Genomic DNA, 18,942 nt, shown 5'->3' with positions numbered 1-18,942 from the left:
GTGGTCGTCTCGCCTGTGACTTTTGTCTAACTGTAGTTTTCTTTGCTGTGGTGGTTTCTACTGAAACCTCCGTGGCCCATAGAACTGGACTGATTGGGACTCTCGCTAACTCGCAAGACCAAAACACTGGAACAGTTGCCCAGCGCGAAGCGACTTCAGGACAAGATGTTTGCAGGTAAGTCACTCGTACTGTTAATGACCATATATTTTGCTGAACCCAGATTAGAACGATGCCATCTCATCACGATGGATACTCGCATTCCATCCAAAGCAGACGCGCCCGAGTACACCTTTGCTCTTGCCTACCGGAAGCCCGTACGTACACATCTGGACTGAATACAGTGTAGGTGAGATCTAACAAGAAGCAGGAACCCATTCCCAAAACCTGGGAGGCGATGGCAGGTGACAACGGCGTCAGTTTTCTCGATCTACCGCGAGAGCTAAGAGACATGATCTACAACTACATCTGTACCGACCTGCCCCAAATCGGAGACGGATGGCGCGATAAGCACGACGAAGGAAAATACGGTATCCCCGCCGCCACTGAGGCTCAGGCCGATGTATTGCACGACTGCAATATCATGAGGACATGCCGCCAGGTGCATTGGGAATTCGCCGAAATGCTCTACGCGCAACCCCTCCAAATCTGCAGCCCCATATACGAGTTTCAGACTCAGTTCATCCTGCCCGGCTCGCATATCCTGCCCTTATCGCCAACATACGCACATCTCGTTAAGAAGGTGGCTGTCCTTCACGACACAGAAATCGGGCACACCCGAGACCAGTACCACAAATTCGGGAAAAATACTTCAGTCGAGAAGAATTGGCGGAATCTTGTCACGATCGCGACGCAGTTAGGAAAGCTCTTTCCCAAGATACAGACTGTACGCGTGCTTTATCGCATTTGCCCACGGGATTACAGTCGTGATAAGACATTCCAGACTCTGTGCGGACTACATGGCGACACCAGAGAGAAGCAAGTCGAGAAGTCTGAGAAGTTTATCAAGGGTGTGTGTTGGAGTGATGGGAGACCCGTGAAGCTGCCACCGCAACTAGAGCTGGTGAACTTGGACTTCGACACCATCGTCGAAACCCCTTTGGTTGAAGCTATAAAGAACGTGCGAGCTGCAGAGCTGCAGAAGAAAGAGCTCAAGGGAAAGCAGTGTGCGTAAACTAGCTTCGCTAGAGACCGGTCTGTCGTATGTTTCCAGATCAATACAACAGAAGCTGGGCAAGAAACAAGTTGAAGACTCCAATTTGAACTAGTGGTATCAAAGCCGAAGGCCTTCTGCACACTTCCGGCGCTACAAGGCCATCACTAAACGCCACCGCTGTGCTAATAATACAGAAACCGTGGTAATAATACAAACAAATCCAACACCAGGCGCAGCCCGACCATCATTCCAACAACACATCATACACATCATACATCACAAACCCCACCCTCACCTCGCCTTATTATCCCCCTTCCTCCCCTTCTCCCTCTCATCAATCTTCAACCCCCTAACCAACTGCCGTCCCATCATCCTCGAGATCTCCTTCGCATAATCCGTCATGCGCATGTTATTCCTCTCGTCGTCGCTCTTGCCCTCATACGCCTTCTCGCTGTACGGCGGCGGCGCATCCGTATACCGCGCGTACTCCGCTTCGATACGTTGGAGGTTCGAGTTGGACGACGAGCTCGAGTCGCTGCGGTGGGTTGACGAGTGGTTTGACGAGTGCGAGTGTGTTGATGGACTCGGGAAGGACGTGTATGAGGAGGTGCGCGCTGCGGAGTCGTCTGTAGTGGAGGCTCCAGAGGGTCTTTGACCGGCGGCGGCGGCTTTGGCGATGGAGGAGGCGGAGTCGTGGCGCGAGGAGAGCATCGAGGAGGGGGTTTCGCGTTCGTTGACGCTGACTTCGGGGTAGTGGTCCATTTTTGCGTTTGAGAATGTGAGAATGACTCGATCTCGTAGTAGCGGTAGCAGTAGCAGCAGTAGTAGTAGTAGTAGTGTAGAATCTAGAAAACAAGATCTGAGATCTTTTGTATGACTTGAACGTGGTGTGACTACTAGCGTCCGTTGGAGATGGAAGTGTTATTGGTTGCGCGAGTTCTGCTGCTGCGGTCGATGGCTGGGATATTTAAACAGCTGCCTACTCATACCACGCACATGATGTACATGACACAGACCCATACCAATCCTGTAAGTAATACTACGACGTCATTGCAGCGCCATCGTGCCCAGCCACGCTTTGGCTATCGCAGTCCGGATGAGGAAATGATGTGTGGCTCATCAGAAGACCACGCCTCAAAGGCAGGAGTGCGTATAGTGCTTGGTTTCTATGACAAACTGGCGAAGACATTCCACAGCTGGCAAACTCAGTCCTGGGCTGTTTAATGACACGCGATGATCTGGAAAGATGATGATGTTGGCGATGAACGTTATCGGGGAGGCGGACACGGAGCAAAGCGAGGCGCAAGCGAAGCGAAGGATGTGTGGCGTTGCGAAATGGATGGGTCCAATGATGTCATTCATCACCATCAGCCGTGCCGTGTCGCACAGCAAAGACCGGAAAGCTGAGCATGCAGATCGCAGGACATGATGAAACAATAATTGGCATATACGAAATGATGGGGTATCTTGGGTCCACAAAGTGGACAATGCGTGTAACGTGACAGAATAGGAGATGGGCGGTAGGTAGGACGAAAAGCAGGTACTGAACCCCAACCAACAAACCTCATGCCCTGACTAGACCCCTGACGGCGTTCTTGAGCTTCCCCAACCCCCGCGAACTCCTCTTTTGGGATTTGTGTCGCTCTAGCTCCATGGCCGTTGGCGCGTTGAAGTTGCCGCTTATTCTTGAGATTTCGCTCTGCGGGTTGTGGTGGGCTGGTGATGGCGAATAGTAGGGCTCAGCTGATGAGAACCTCCTCGGACGCCCCGTGTCGTCGTCAGAATACGACGATCTCAGGTATGCTGAAATGACGGCTTGTTGAGACAGTTGCTCCTCATCGGATGACCGAGGTGCGTGGTGTAGAGTTGTCCGCGGTTGATGCGAGTCTGCACGCTTCCGGGATGATGGCATGAACGATGCACTGCGCTGGTTTGGGTCTTCAGGTATATCGCTCATGGAGTATCTCGCTATCATGAAGTTAAGGATAATGTTGGTGTAAAGGGTGTCCATCGCTTACGGTGTTGCTGATGAGACCTCTCCTGCCACTCTTGTTCCTTTTGTTTCTCCATGTTCGCTTTCTCGTGCCAAAAAGTCTGTAATGTACGATAATGCGCCGTTTGTAGATCTTGCGCAAACTCTTTCCGTGGGTGATAAAGTGAAGATGCGCAACGCTTGAACGCAATGAAACAACAAGAATCTCGAAATTCCAAGGAAACACCCACCTTTTCATACTTATCAACACTGCCATCAAGTAACTTCGCCCAATGCACGTGGTACCATGGTAAAATACCATAATCCCACGTCATCGACTGTACCTCCCAATCAAGTCCATCCCACGAGAAGCTACAGAAGTCAAACCGCGGATCGGAAACAAGACGGGTAACCGGTCAATCTAAGCCTCGAGCGCCCCGCATGCTGCCAACTTGGCGGGCGATGATGTCCAGTTAAGGTTGCCTCGCATGGCATAGTACTTGTAGTGTTGGTGTCATCCGGGAGCCCGTATCCGCGGCTGAAGTGAGCGCTGGGTGATGTGAATGGCGGGGTTGGATGCAGGGCAGCCTTAGCCATGTCGCAAGTGATACACGGTGTAGATACGAGGAGATCGGCACAAGGCTGTGAGAGATCGTGAGATGGATATTCTGGCGAGTGAAGTGGTGCGATGGCGGAGCGATGGATTATCATGACGATATTGGGTCAAGAATGCGACTGGTCGACGGACCTTCGTACTCGGTGTATGTAAGGGAGGTGGCGCACGCGGCAGCCAAGACGCAGTTCAAGTGCCATCATGATGCACCCGCAAAGAGTGTACAAGCTGTACAGTACTGTAAGACGCACCTCATGCAGTGCGAAAGTTCTTGACAGAGAGAAACCGTTCGTGAGAGTGGAAACTGATTGACATTGCAGGTGGGCATCTCGACATTAGACTGTGGGGGTAGGACCGAATAGCATCTGCCGAATTCCCATCGAACATTTCGCCCTCATCTCTCCAAAGTGCGATCTTCGAAATTCGCCTTCATCTCGCGAGCAAGAAAGAACGTTTCAAACAAGTTCCGTTGTCCTGATGTACAGGGGGCTCATCTCCCCTCTGCCCTCGCTTCGCACCCTCGCACAGCCCAAAGTGGCAATAATTCCTTCCAAACACCCCCGTCGCTTCTCCTAACGGTGCACAGCCAACGTCCTCCGCCCTGCCCTTACTCACCCACACAGCAAAGATGAACACACCATCGCGCGCCCGACTTTTCCTTCTCGAACAATGGAACAACTCACAGCCTAAACATAGTAACACACGTGCAGCCACCTCACGTTTTTCTTCAAGGCACGCTATGGCGATCTGTTAGGGCCGAGGCGCAGCACAGCAGGCCGGCGGCCGGCCTCGGATGCCTGACCGCAACGCGTCCCACAAGTGGGCCTCCGAGATGATGATGGATGGGCGCTGACGCGGTGTTTTTCGAGCGCTCGACCGTCGGACTCAGCCCATGTGGGTTCTTTTCGATAAATAGGAGGAGGGTTTCACCATGGAATGTGGGTGAGCTGTTGATTTTTTGGTGGGCTTTTGTTATTACTATTATCAAGCTCTATATATCGATTCGGATATTCTTATCACTATACAATATATTTGCGCAACTATCAACGGGTCATTGCATCTTCTCGTTCACACACACATCACGGATTACTAGGGAAAGAGAAGTCGTCCGTAGCACTTGCAGGTTTTCTCGTACGTACCACCTCCACATCCTGTCATCCCGCAGCGGGACGCCGGCCGAGCAACAAAAAGCCCTCAACAAGCATCATCCCTAACGCGCTTCCAGGGGTCTACGCAACATCTTCCCTGATCCACCTTCAAAAGCCATCTAGAACCTGCCCACCTAGCATTACTCCGGCCAGCCACCCCGACAACCAACCTGTTCTTGGCCCTCTACAAACCCGTAAACAAAGCGTTACGGAACGAAAGGCATCTACCACCTGCCACCCGCATCCGAGCACATACGAACATATTCTTAGCCAGGACACGAGCATCAATATTGTTATTGGTGTAGCTTTCCCTTCTCGTATTCAGCACAGAGTCGGTACACTACTACATACTGCCGTCTATTCTTAAACTTTCGGCCCTACCGCATCGTACCGTACCCGCAACCACTACCACCAAAAGCACGATACGATCGACATACCAGACCCTCGAAAAAAAAATCTAAAAATGGATTCGCACGCGCAAACTACGACGATCAATACGCAAACATCGTCTGCATCGTCGTCACGAGACTCGTCGCCTAATACACCCATCACACCTTTGTCGCCTGCGTCATCGGCAGGTAGCGGATACTTCTCCCGTTCGTCGTCAGGGCTCGCATCGCCGCAGGTGCCGTATCACATCATTGTTACGTTCGATGGCAAGGTGCGCGAGATGCTGCGGATAGAGAGGCAGAGTGAGGATATGGGTGAGGAGCGGAGGTCGAGAAGGACGACACCCCGACCGAGGTACTATGCGAGGAACTCAGAGGAATAAACATACGGATATAAATTGTTGATTGGATGCATTGGCGAAAATGGCGTTTACGATTTTAATGACTTAGGCACACTGGAAAAGACGGTTCGCGATATTGCGACTGTCATTGGCGACACGGGAAAGGGAACAGGGACACAGAATCTGCGCAAATAGCTGGAATATTGTCAGTAATTGTAAATATAATCGAGAAGAAGGGTCTTATTGTACCTGCTACTGTCCACAGAGTCCAACAAGAAGGAACTTCGCCACTTGCAACCTCTTCCGCATCATTCCACCTTCACTTTCTTAGGCGCAATATCGCAGTACACCTTCGGCGACGACGATACCTCCCTCTTCCTCAGGCTCGAAAGCGTGCGCGACGCATTCGCGGAACGCTTCTCAATGCGAATGATGCAGCTCTGTTGGCCATGGTCTTCATTCACCACCCACATCCTAATCTTATCCTCGACATCTCCACGACAGATGATATGTATCTTATCATCCAGCCCGTGTGGCTCCACTGCGAGAAGTCGTCCTGACGTGGGACCAAAAGGCGGATCAACTCCGCGTCTACTCCGCGACAACCGGATTCGGAGGTCGCACACCTCATGGGCTAACAGAGCGAAGCCTTCGAGTGTGAGGCGCTCCATCGCGAGTCCCATTAGGTAGAAGAGCAGCGACTCGTCGTAATCGCAGCCTGCTTCGCCGTCTACGGTGATGAAATCTTGCAGGGCGGAACTTTCTGCGAGGTCTGAAGGTGGGACCGCGGATTCGCTTCGTGGCCAGGTGATGAGGTGGAAGGGGATTGCGGAGTAAGGGAGGAGCTGGTAGCGCATGCGACATGGGTTGGTCTTGGAGGAGTTCTGCTTTGTGGACCTCCTGGAGGAAGGCTTTCTCGTCACTTCCTTCGGTCCATTCTTGATAGCGAGTACGCGGGCGTGAGGTCGAATTTGGCTATTCTTGAAGACGAGTGCGTGGGCGGGAGGCTGAACTTGGCTATTCCAAGCATGCTGGTATTGCCCGGGGATGGAGGGCAAACCCGGATGAGCATGGGCTGTCGACTGTGGTAGAGGTTCCACTGTCTGCTGGAGAGCATCTTGGAGGCGAAGTTGCTCCTTCAGCGCGAAGATGAATTCGCTGTCTACCACCGCGTCGAAGAGCTTGTATAGCTTTGAGGGGTCGCGGAGGTCAAACTCTTGCTGGCCATGTTGCCCGATCAATGTCACTGTTGAGACCGGTTTCTTGGCCTGGTTCACCCTGATGAATGCACGTTGGGTGATGTTCTGCTTGGGACATCCATTTGGTGTCTGGTATCTCTGATTAGCTCTCTTTCCGTTGGATGTCATAGACGCAATCATGCCAACCTACATGGAGATACATCCGATTGGGAGCGATAGGAGTCCATGAGCCCGGAGGCCAAGCAGTGTTCACAATAGCTGCCAAAGCAGTCGCGCGATTGACGACAGAGAAAGCGTCCTGTGCTAAGAGCCCGTATGCTCTTTGGAGTGGCTGGGTAACGGGCTGGTTGTTCCGAAGCTCCTGGAAGTAGCACGCGTATGCAATCCGGCGGAGATTCAAGAGCTTTTCTTCAAGAGTGATGTGGTAGGGACCATTGCAGAATGATGCATCTGAATCATTCCACCCGAGAAAAGAAAGGAGCTCATCAGGCAACACCATGATTGTTTGGTGCGCAGGTGATGTGATGAAGCTTTGTTGGCGACGACGAGTGCGTAAGTGAAGACTCAGACTGGAGTTGTCTCCAGTGATGGCCGCCTACACAATTCCTGGAGATCATCTTGTTAGTAAGCCTGAATAGAACGGCTGTGGGTTCGAAGAGCTACTCACCCGTGTCGAGCAGCCACGACGCAAGCGGTGTCAGTGACTGTCAATGTTTTCCGCAAGCGTGATCGAGGCGAACCTCAGATCTAGGCGTGTCTTCAAAGCGGGCCAGTAGCATTGATGTGGTTTGCTCGCAAAATCGATGAGTTGAGAAGATGAACTTGTGATGGGATGAGATGGAAAGTGTGTGATTGCAGCTGTTGTTGCTCAGGAAGAGAGAAGGTATACCCCGTCACTCCGCACCTGCTGAGGTCAGCAGCGAGGCAACGACGACTGCAGATGTACTATGAGTACTGATGTAAGAATCGATATCGATGTTACTCTGCTCCGGGCAATGAGTGTACACTGTGGCCCATAACGCTCCACTTACGGGCCGGGCAGACGACCCCCGATGGGACGGCCCAGCTCTATGGCATGCCATTACGGTATAGCTAGTACATTCTTAGCTTATTCCTTATCGTGTACCAGGATACCTCGATTTTGGAAGACCGGTCCGGTGTTGAGTGCGAAGTTCTCGTTAACTCCAGCGTTTCACGACACTGGCATCGCTCGAGTTTGTCCATAATCGCTGCTCATGATACCCATTCGCACTGGTATACTTGATGTGCCGCTCATCACCCATGCACTATGCTCACAGGCTTTCTCTGACTGCTAAATCTCTCGCAACGATCATGCGACAGCCCCAAGGCAATCAAAGTGATGCAACAACCACGAAGGACGAACGCGCGGCGGCAGATCTCCCCAAGCTCATGAAGCCACAAAGCTTAATCAACTTATGGTGGTAATATAAACGACAACCAAGTTTTTGTTCAGTCTTGTGGAGTGCGCGTTCGTTTTCAGGGTCGCTAAGCTAAACTTGAAGATGCCTTGAATTGCCACCTGCATTTCTGACAGCCCAGAATAATGTCACGTCAAGTAGCACGCAGGAGTACTACGCGCTTCTCGTGCTGGAAGCAAGCAGTCAGAGCATTGCCGCACACTCTTACTGTCTCAGCGGGGACTTCGGTAATACTCCATTGTCGTGTATGGATGGTTCAGTTGGTTGAGGTGGATACCAACCGTTGAGAACAAAGATGCACCAATATGAGCTCGGCATATGCGATCATTCACGAGAAGAAATTGGGAACGTACCAGAGATATCAAAGGGTCCAGAAGGTGGGCCAGGTGGGGCGTTGACCAACTCAACCATCACATGAAGGGTCCAGGAGAAGCAGAGTATGAGAGAAGAGTAAAGTATGAAGCAAGCAAGTACATTGTCCTCCACCACGAGTCATGCTTCAGTATCTCATGAGCCAAAGGCCAACAAGCAACCGTAGAAGCAAGCATATGAGCAAGCATGTAAGCAAGCAATCAAGCAAATGTACACGTGGTACTGCCAGAGAGATACAAGTAAAACCCCGAAACCCTCCTCGCTGAGTAGACACACAAAGTCTCTCGTATACCAATGCTCACACACATCCAGAATCCGTATATAGCCACTCCTTTCCCTCAAAAGAAACTTTTGCTTCAAAGAACGTAGCAGTGCCGATGCGTGCTTCTGTATAATCTTTCTGCACAGTGCGCGAAGTTTTCGCGTCACCTAGGCGCCCTTGTCGGTGTTCTCGGAAGCGTCCTTGGTAGAGCCATCCTTGATAGACCCCTCCTTGGCCGAACCCTCCTTGATAGAGCCATCTTTGAAAGAGCCGTCCTTACCGAACTTGTCCTTGGTAGGCGTGCTCATCGGCGACAAGTTCTCGAAGTGATCGACGAGCGACTTGATGCTGTCGCTGGTCTTGCGTCTCCTGGTCTCAGTGCCGCTGAACTGGCTCGGGGTGCGTACAATCTCGTTGCGGACAGGTGCGAGCGCAGTCCTCTTCTCCCAGGGGATGGTTGGCTGCCAAGGCGAAGAGGGTACTGCACGTGCTGATTCTGCTCCAAGGAACCTCTGGAAGTCCGATGGTCTCAGAGACCTGGTGCTGTTCATAGACTCGGTATCGGTCTTGTCTTCGGCAACCTCGGGTTCCTCCGTCTCTTGAGCGCCTTCAGTTTCCTCGTCATCCTCCTCGGACTCGTCGGACTCGTCGATCTCGGTTTCCTCGACGTCTTGAATCTCCTCAGGCTCCTCGATCCGGTTGACGTTCGTGGCCTCAACTTGTCTTGTGGCCGCCCAATCCGTAGTTTCGATCATCGAGTCCGCTGGGTGCTCATTGATGGCAGAAAGCGGAAGGTCATCGAGAGACCTGTGCGGAACGTCCGCGTCGTTGAGGGTCGAGATAGAAGGTGAGATACGGGGAGTCGGGTGACCCTCGACGGTTGCCTGCGAGCTGGTCTCGGAGAAGTCCTCGTCGCTGAACTCGTCGATGAAGTCCTCGTTGCGATCTCCATGCTGAGCTGTCGTACTGCGATCGCTGCTCTCACTCCCAACAAGAGTATCACCATCGCCCTATGCACATCAGCAAACTTACCCGCCAATCTCCACCACTTCCTCAACGTAAAAAGAAAGAGTCGACGTACCTCAGGAACAAAGATCCTTCCCAACACCGTCTCCATCTTCCCCGCCAGGCCCAGCACACTCGGACAAGCCACCTTCATAACCACCTGCTTCACCTCGCCGGAACCTCCCGCATACTCAATCACACGACGCTCCTCCTCCAAATTGAACGCTTGAAAAACAACGCCTTTAACGACTTCTTCGCCGCTCCACTCACCAAAGTTTACCGCATCGAATGCGAGCGTGTTAGGTCCGTCGCCAGAGCGCACGGAACGTCGGTATCCTGCTATGCGCGCTTTGCGTAGCTTGGGCACGCGGGACAGCATGAGAGAGGTCTGTTGGAGCGGGAGGTTGGAGTTAGCGTGGGGCTTGTATGTGATGAGTATGGTTGGGACTTGCTTTGAGCATCTTCTCAGTGACACCGTCGCAAAGGAAGTACGCGACCGGGTAGCCGGTCGAAGCGGTCGGCTTGGCGTCAGCTGATGTTGCCATCGCGTTGTCGTTATGGTGGTTGCCTGAGGCTGGTTGATCCATTGCGATTGCGGTTGCGATCGCGTGAGTCTCGAGTGATTTTGAAGTAAAGGTAAAAGGTGTGTGGGGTGAGAAAAGGGAAACGAGGTGAAGCAAAGCTGGAGGTGAGAGAGCGCGTGGGGAGCTCGGGCCCTTTGTGCGACGGGGAATGGTGAGTAGTGAGAGTGAAGATATCCGTTTGTTGTTGTCAAGACGTGCGTTTGTCGCGCCGTGTATCGGCGGAGAGATCGATAAGGCGCACTCTAAAACCAACAGAGAAAGATAAGAAGAGCGCGATTACGTTGTAAGGAAGCCATCTCATCTCACCTTCACCTTCACTGAACATCCTTTCAAGGCTGGTGCTCTCATCACCATGACAACACAATCCTGAGATGAACGACAATAAAGACAGAAAACACCATTCATGATATCCTACAATGTATGCACTTCGACGATGACGGAGAAAGTAAAGAGCATTCGCGCCTCGAAACCACACCCAGTTACATCCCTCCCGTCCCCAGTACAAGTTTTCGCCGAGCAATGCTTATTCTACATGAAATGCGCAGCAAAGACATACACGAACGGATATTAGAGATACCCAAAGACGATTTCCGAAGAACTCCCTTGCTTTTTCTGTATCATCATGAACCAAAAGACTGAGAAAACGATACCAAGAAAATCCTTGAGCGTTCGTCACCCTTCCCAGCCCACCATGCTCATCTCGGTTTTCCCCGTTCCACGTACGTTTATCGTTGACCCGTTGTTTTGCCAGCCAGCCCAATGAGTCGTGATACCGCAAGCGGTTGAGAAGTCGCCGAGTGATGCGTATAGAAAAGGTATTACACCGAGAAGGAAAAGAGATGACGGCCGTGTGGTTGATCCTAAGAGAAATACACTAACCGTCGGACTACGCTGGGCGTATGAAGAACGGCGGAAGGTTGTTGGTGCCTTGGAGGTACACTCGTGCTGAAAACGTCGAGATCTTGCCACCAGCTGCCTAAGCTAGCGGTCGTGGGCTCGACTGTGCATGCGTGAAGAGTGCATTGAGAAGTCGCTCAACCTTCAAAAGAAGACGAGTCAGTATGATTGGACAGAAGAGTAATAAGAAGATTACGTACTTCAGGAGCCGCTTTGACAAACGGCAAGTCCCAGAATGTGTATGTTGGATTCTTGAGGATTTCCAACAACGTAATGATGAGTCCCCATGGGTGAGGGCGATGGACCAGCAGGCGCTCCAACAACACTCGGGTGATCGTCTCTTGGATCTCCAACGCCAACGAATCGTCGTTCGGGGGTCCGAAAAGGTGTAGCAGCGTGTAGCTGTAGAAGTGAGTATGCGTGTTCGGGAAGCGGAGCTGGTTCGCGATGGCGCTAATGAAGTGGAACCTGGCTTCGGGGTGGAAGTCCTTGACGAGCCTCTCGATGACCTTGGTGGCTGGGCTCTCCGCGTCAAAGATCGGTACGCTGGCTGGGCCGGTACCTAGAGAGGAGATTCCAATGTACAGGGTGATCGCATGTATCAACGTTGGGTTTGCGGTCGTTGAAACGAGCTCAAAAGCTGGCGACTGAGCCTCTGCGTAGTAAACAGCTTGACACACTTTATCAACATCCTGGTTCTTTAGGTCCGAGCCCTTGAGGAGATTGTCTATAGCACCCTTGATACCTGCATCGGAAAGTACCTGCGCGATGTCGGCACGAATGACCGGGGCTTGAAGGTCGTGCTCCAGTCGGTCGGCCTTGAGCCCAGCCGTAAACGGGTCTGGCATCTCCAGGATTGTGGAAGGGTACGCACTGACGATGAGATTGCGCAGTTGCGTGCAGTGCATAGGAATGCTGTTGCAGAATCGGAAGTGATTCTCGACTAGGAACTCGGGGAAATCATGGTGGATCACCAGTAGAACCCGCAAAACACCGCGGTAGAACTGTTCAGCCATAACAGTTTCTCCAGTTGGTTTGATGAGCTTCCCGGTAAAGATCAGAAGTGTCTCCACAAGCTGAGCGTAGACGTCCCATCGCTTGTCTCCTTGGCCCTCTTCCAGCATGGCAGGTACGAAGATGCGATGAGCAACTAGTGCCAGCCAAGAGAACGTAAATCGTTGGATGTGCGAGGGTTGGATGACCAGTAGAGCCCTAGCGACTGCAAGGAAGACATCGGCCTTCTGGTCTGCTAAGGCCTCTTCCTTTACCGCATCGTTCAGATGGAAAAGGATGGCAGAGAACAGGCGGAAGAAAACCTTCTGGTTGAAGGCATCGCCTCGTGTGCTGTGGTGGTTGCAGAGAACGAGCACTACCACGACGAGTATCTGATCCAGGTACCTAGCCTTGCTTTCTTTGACAGCTCCGTCTTGCTCGCCCTGGTAGACGACGAGATCGACGACTAGCCGGCCAAGCGCATCGATCTTGACTGTCGCAATGTCTTCATTACCGTTACCGTACGGCACTGAGTGTTCCTGCTCGTATGCAGTCACTGAAGAGTCAATGCAGGTGCGGATGAAAGCAACTGAGGACTCTTGAGTCTCCATCACTTTCTGTTGATGGAGCTGGTAGATGAAAGCGCCGACTGTCTTCTTCGGCATAGGTTCCATTTGGAGATGTACCCACTCATCGAACACATACTCAAGCTGATCCTTGTGCCCAGAGGGCGGCGGTGTAAGCATTGACTCGTTGGAGGATGCCTGCAGGTTGGCGATGACGCGTTTTCCAAGCTCAAAGGATGGGTCTTCTGCTAGCCAGGTAGTAAGAGCGTCGATTGACATGGCGAAGTCGGCACGGAACGCACTCGGGTGGTCGTTGAGTAGGAGTTCCTCCATCAAACTGGACAACATCTCTACTGCGGCGACGCGTCGTTCTTGAATGGCTTTGGCGATAGTCGTGTTAAGACGGTGCATGTCCATCAGACTGACCTCCATGAGAGCGATCATGACCGTGGACTTGAAAATCCTGTCATCATCGTGCAGTGTCGCCAACCACATGAGTACCTGCCGCGAGGTCTGGACAGACAATTGGCAGAGATGGCTGAGTAGATGCGCCATAACTTCGACCTCCAAACGACTCAAAGAGTCGGAGAAGAGGTGGTTCGTGACCTGGCCTGCAATGCGGAAAGCCCACGTCTCTTTGTTGGGCCCCGCATACTCAACGCTTGTGATGAGCTGATCAAAGACTTGGTGAACAGTGCTGTTACCAGGCTGAAGTTCGCTGATGCGTTCCTCTGGTGCCTCCTTGATGACGCGAGTGAGCTCAAGGAGTAGATCCTCAACACCTCGCTGGCCGCGCTCTACACCCGGAGCTTCCATATAGCCATTGGGTTGTTGTTGCGCCAAGGGTGCATGGGGTGTCTGAAGACTCTGTAGGCGGGGTTGCTGTGTTGGTTGACGCGGCTCTGCCGGCGCAGCACCCGGAGTTGGGAGGTTCGGTACCGCCGCGAACTGATCTTGGAGAACGTCTGGGAGCTGACGCCCACCGTCTTGCGAGGCGTTGTTGACGTGACTAGCACCACGTGACTGTCTACCGAACTCCTCGTAGATGGCCAATTGTTCGCGGTTTAGACCACCAGGCATCTGCTTGTACGGTTCAGGGATGTAGAATGCCCATGGGCTGATGTTCGCATCCTTGAAAGGCTCATTTGGACGAGAGCTGCGGAACATGCGACGGACGCGGACGGCATCCTCAATCTGCATGTCAATCTCTGCGAGAGACGACATCTCAGCAGCTTGCTCGACCGTATTGCAGACTAGATCGAGGTTGTCGTTGACAAACATGAGGATGTGTCCCTCTGGAAGAGCTTGATCGGGGAGGTCTCGAGCGGTGACGCGGATGTTGTTCTGAATGCTCATGCGCAATGGCTCTTTGCAGGTAACAAGAGCCAAAGCACCGGAGAGAGCCTTTACAACAGTGTGTGCCGCGTTGCGTAGCTTCTCCTCGTCTGGTTCCATGGCAAAGTCTTTGTTGATCAACTGCGATGTCGAGATGGCTGCAATAGTAACGGAGCGCTCTACTACAGGTGCGATAATCTCCTGGATGGCTTGGTTGACAGCAGTGAGGAAGATCTTCTTCAGTGCCGCTGGAGGGACCGCACTGTTTCCAGAAGGTGGGTATTGGAGCTGGTTCGTGAAGTCGGGCAGAGCCGCGGTTATGGCCGCTGACGAGAAGCGCTCGTTGGGACCTCGGGTGCCACGGTTCAGGCTCATAATGGAAAGATCGCCAAACGCTTCCATTCCGTCAGTAACCATGGATCCCAGGAATTCCTCATCCGCGGGTGGTCGACCTCGGATACTGTTTGTAGGATCAATGTTCTTGTGATCAAGTTCCAAGCCTTTGCAGAGAACTTCGATTTCGAATTTCTGGTTAAGTTTCAGATCGGCGAAGTGGTAGAGTTCCATGAGAACTCCCAGCATTTCCATAAGCCAAGGATTGGGGGGCTTGAAGATTGTAGACTTTTGGGCCTGTACAAGTACCTTGCAGGTAAAGGGAATCACAAGCAGAAGACGATCGGTGTCGTAGCCCTCGTGCAACAAATCCTTGAACGAAATGTTGCGGAACTTGATCGGCTGGTCGCGGGCGATTGTCAATGAGCCAAGCCAAGAGCCTAAATTCTTGAGATGGCCACGCTCTGTGGAACCCAGCGTGGAGTCGGTATTGAGCATGCGAATGACGCTTGAGTACGTCTCACGGAGCACCTCGGCCCAGAGGGTCTTATCGTTGAAGAGATCTAGCATATCGAGATACAGCTGCTGGAAGTTGGGTTGCATCTTGGCACGCTCCTCGACGAGATAGTTTGCGAACCATTGGTGATGCCTTTCTTCGACGGCTTCAGTGAGGTCGTTGATCTTATCGCGCAGATTACGCTCGGAAACGTTGTTCAATACGAACAAAACCTTGTCCTGCACGTCCTCATCTGGGTCCTCGTAGAGCTCAGGGCGGAGAGGGGGGTCGACGTAGAGGCAGGAGAACTTGGGTACAGCCGGATCCTGGTGCAGAGCTTCATCGATACCGTTACCGTTCGTCATGCCTATGCCGTTGTGACCGTCACCGTTCACTTCACCGAGCTGCTGACCTACGACTTCTTCAGCTTTAATAAAAATCTCAGTTCCTTGGAGCCCAGGGACAATGAGAAGCTGATCACAGTAATTGGGCCACTCAGAAAGTCGGTTCGAGAAATGAATCAGAGCTTGGAGACCAAACTTGTACATACTGTCTTCGGGTCTGTACTCCTGAACAGCCTCTAGAACCATAGCCAATCCAACCTGAAGTGCAATTCGGGACAAGAGGTTGAAGTTGATGATACCCCCGAAAAGCACAGCAGTCGTGGCTAAGGCCTCTAGAGGATATTCCCCGAAGCAGTTGTACTCGTCGAAAAGGCCATGAATCATGCACGCGAACAGTTCCTGGTCTGCGGGGTCGCGCGATTCTTTGTACTTCTTGAGTGCTGAGATGATGTCTCTGACGTCGCTATCGCCGCTGTACATGTTCTTGAAATGCTCCTGCATCTTCTTGTCGGCATCGTCTGGAAGCGAGTTTCCATTCTGCCCGTTGGCATCGATGATGTCATCCACGCCTTCGCCATAGTTGATTAATCGCGGGTACGCCTGGATGCAGTTCCTTTGGAGGGGCAGCAGCTCGGGCTCGGGTAGACCACAGTCTGAGAGGAATCCAAGCAACGGGTAGACTGTCTTCACTGCGAGTGGCAGATTGAGAGGTAGATGGTCGTCTCGTGCTCGTTGCATCTCTTCCGCAGCCCGCGCACTCAGAAAGTTAGTCAGGATGCGACGGAATAGAGGTCCTGCCTGGTCGAAGGTCTGTTCCAGCCATGGCTGGAGATCAAACTTGCCGCGCGCATGAGCTTGTGCAGCCAGGTCCAAGCTGATGTCAGTATTACTGCGAATCAGTTGCTCTAACCAGTTGTTCGTCTCGGCGTGCTCGAGCACCAGGGTGAGGGTCATCGAATCGGCGTTGTACGCGTCAACAAAGCGATCTGTAAGCCATTGGAAATCCTGCTTCCAAAGACCATAGAGGACAAAGTTGTATATGGGCAGCTTCTTCTGGAAGTAAGGATCAAACAGCTGTTTCAGTGCTTGTTCCTGCAAGGCACCCCAGGGTTTCGGTACTGCCGCTGCCGCTACCAGGAACTCCGCTGTGTGTGGATTAATCACCAAGTCGGGTATGCCCATGAGCTGTGCGGTGTGATATGTCTCGGACGTCTGGAAGATCATGTTGAACAGCGCGGCGGTCGCGTCGAGCGAAACGAAGGGATGCTTGACGGCTTCTTCTGCGAATGACTTGGCGTCGTCGGAGGCGTTTTCGAACGTCTTCATCGAGTACGAAGTGCGCAATCTGGGAATCTGGGTCACGTCCAGCTCTTGCCGTGTAGAAGACAGGAAAGCGACTACAAAATACAGCTGAGTCAAGTCGTGCTGCCATTGTCCTCCCCACAGTGCCTGTATGTCGAACTTTTCGTTATCTTGGGCGACGGGGAGCAGCGCGTTGTAGATGGCCAGAAACTGGTGGCGCTCGATGCGCAGGTGATCGCGGTCGAATGCCAAAACAACGTCCTGCCAGTCTATTCTCTGTCCGGTCCGGTGTTCGCGCAGTGCGGCTACGAAGTTCTTGGCATTGTATCCGGTGGAGAGGGCGAGGTAAAGGAGCACTGCCGCGACTTGTTGGTAGCTGATGTCGCGCGTCTCGGCCGACGCGAGCACCTCTTTGCATGCCTCCACCGTAGCTGTGCCTTGCGGACCTGCCTGCCGTACAAGCTTGACCAGCGGGTTTCGCGAGCCATCCGTAAGCTCGACGAGTATCAGTTTCGATTCGACGATGCCGGGGATCTGTTGGTGGGTCTGCTGGTATCGCATCTGGACGGCGTACGCGAGGCTCATCTTCTTCTCTTCGTCCCACCCCTGTGGCGGGTCTTGTAGGAGACGTTCAACGAGAGCGGCGAGGTATTCGTGGCTCATGTCCTCTGGCTGGGTGGGTTGCGCAATGGCCATTAGCAGGTCGTCGCCGACGGTGGAGAGGACGGCATCGGCTAATGAGAGTTAGCGTGAGAGTCAATTGGGAGGTGAGAGAGCCCACCTTTGCTCCGGAGATCTGTCTTCCTGCAAGCGAGGGCTAGCATCGTCTTTGCGACCGAGTCGAGCTTGAAGTGGGCGATGAAGGCGGACAGGTCAAAGTCGCGGAACAGGTCGCCCTCGCTGGAGCTTATTGACTCTGCAATCTTGTCTGCCTGCTCGGGCTCCTTCCGTATCTTGTGCACCTCGGTGAGGAGGATCTGGTAGCTGCCGTTGGGGTCGGCGCTGCGGGCGCCGGTGCCGAAGATGGTGGCTGCATTGTTCTGCAGCACGCGGCGGAAGTATTTCGAAAAGACCTCCATGCCGTTGGAGTCGACCAGCTGGCGGCGCGTCAGTAAAGTACCAATGGGGCAGGGGCGATGGGACAACGAACCTTCCTGATCTGCTCGGTTTGCGTGTCCCACTTGGCGCGGTCTTTGTCGTCCTTTACGGGGCCAAACTGACTGAGCAGCAGGAATATCTGGGCAATGACAATGCGGGAGAGGTTCTGCGAGGACGCGCCGGACGGGTTGCTGGCGGTGCTGGGGGAGCCCGTGGTGCTCGAGGTGGAGAGCGAGGGCGAGGCGCGGACAAGCTTGGAGGCTCCTCCGCCGCTACTTGACTGTGCACCGGCGCCGTTGGTAGCGGCTGCGGCGGAGGAAGCCAGGTGCTGTGCAGCGTGGGGCGCTATGGTCCTGGGTCCTCTCGAGGACAGCAGCTGGCTGGCGGGGAGCTGCTGTCCTGCGGCGGGCGGGAAGGGCGACGAAGTTATCGAGGCGGCCGACGACTTGCGGCTGCGGACCAGGCGCTGCGAGACGGACGCGGGCGGCAGCGAGGGGAAGTTGGAGGCGGCGGGCGACTGGCTGGGCCGCGAGCTGCTGGGCGAGGGCGTGCTGGAGTTGCGCTGGTCGTGGGCAATTGCGGTCGAGATGGGCGTGGGACGTGTGCTTTGGTTTGGTCTCGGGCCCCAGGGGTGTTGCTGGCTCATCGAAAGCGTCTTTCCATGAGTAGCGCGTGGCAGGCGGGGGAGGGGTGGTGGTGATGGCGTGGGCGTGGTGATAGACTGGATGGGTGTTCACCCTCGCCCGTGTAGGAAAGCGATGTTCTTGGCAGAGTTTAGTAGACCTGACACGTTTGACAGAGCAACAACACCACGAAATCTTGGAAGGGCATGTGTATGCATTGACTAAGATTCCATTCTCCATTCGTGACTGGCATTCATTTGCCGTGATACCACTATGCGCTCATTCCGACGATAAAGCTATTCGTGAGGCTCCAGGGCTACCTGCTGCTGATACCCCACACTCCGCCTAACGACATGACTGTGTCCATCCTGTCCAATTCCCATGCCACATCCATCATCACTCATCAGCGAGGGTACCCTGACTTGACGTATTTTATCACATGACTTGAAGATTGTCAATGGTTCTTCCACAGCTGTC

General features: G+C 53.3%; 5 protein-coding genes across 5 annotated transcripts; 1 reads left to right on the top strand and 4 right to left on the bottom strand.

The window, feature by feature from the left end:
* Nucleotides 1-165: 165 nt before the first annotated feature.
* On the top strand, nt 166-1,172 carry J4E84_001312 (uncharacterized protein; the record flags this gene model as incomplete). Its single annotated transcript, XM_049383945.1, has 3 exons — nt 166-175; nt 227-315; nt 348-1,172. The coding sequence occupies 3 exons, from the start codon at nt 166-168 to the stop codon at nt 1,170-1,172; spliced, it is 924 nt and encodes a 307-aa protein (XP_049249463.1).
* Nucleotides 1,173-1,445: 273 nt separating this feature from the next.
* On the bottom strand, nt 1,446-1,916 carry J4E84_001311 (uncharacterized protein; the record flags this gene model as incomplete). The annotated part of the gene is made up of 1 exon (XM_049383944.1): nt 1,446-1,916. The coding sequence occupies one exon, from the start codon at nt 1,914-1,916 to the stop codon at nt 1,446-1,448; it is 471 nt and encodes a 156-aa protein (XP_049249462.1).
* A 4,009-nt stretch (nt 1,917-5,925) lies between these two features.
* J4E84_001310 (uncharacterized protein) lies at nt 5,926-6,938 on the bottom strand (the record flags this gene model as incomplete). The annotated part of the gene is given in 2 exon segments (XM_049383943.1): nt 5,926-6,921; nt 6,933-6,938. The coding sequence occupies 2 exon segments, from the start codon at nt 6,936-6,938 to the stop codon at nt 5,926-5,928; spliced, it is 1,002 nt and encodes a 333-aa protein (XP_049249461.1).
* A 2,118-nt stretch (nt 6,939-9,056) lies between these two features.
* J4E84_001309 (uncharacterized protein) lies at nt 9,057-10,273 on the bottom strand (the record flags this gene model as incomplete). Its single annotated transcript, XM_049383942.1, has 2 exons — nt 9,057-9,899; nt 9,971-10,273. 2 exons carry the CDS (start codon nt 10,271-10,273, stop codon nt 9,057-9,059), a joined length of 1,146 nt encoding a protein of 381 aa, XP_049249460.1.
* A 1,181-nt stretch (nt 10,274-11,454) lies between these two features.
* Nucleotides 11,455-18,488, bottom strand: J4E84_001308 (uncharacterized protein; the record flags this gene model as incomplete). Its single annotated transcript, XM_049383941.1, has 4 exons — nt 11,455-11,517; nt 11,576-17,478; nt 17,526-17,841; nt 17,895-18,488. 4 exons carry the CDS (start codon nt 18,486-18,488, stop codon nt 11,455-11,457), a joined length of 6,876 nt encoding a protein of 2,291 aa, XP_049249459.1.
* Between the last annotated feature and the right edge of the window lie 454 nt (nt 18,489-18,942).

Source organism: Alternaria hordeiaustralica (genome assembly GCF_023758085.1).
Source record: "Alternaria hordeiaustralica strain BMP 2776 chromosome Unknown scaffold_1, whole genome shotgun sequence".
Classification (NCBI taxonomy): Eukaryota; Fungi; Ascomycota; class Dothideomycetes; order Pleosporales; family Pleosporaceae; genus Alternaria; species Alternaria hordeiaustralica.
The sequence above is the reverse complement of the archived record's forward strand: the minus strand, read 5'-3'. Positions and strand labels throughout refer to the sequence as shown.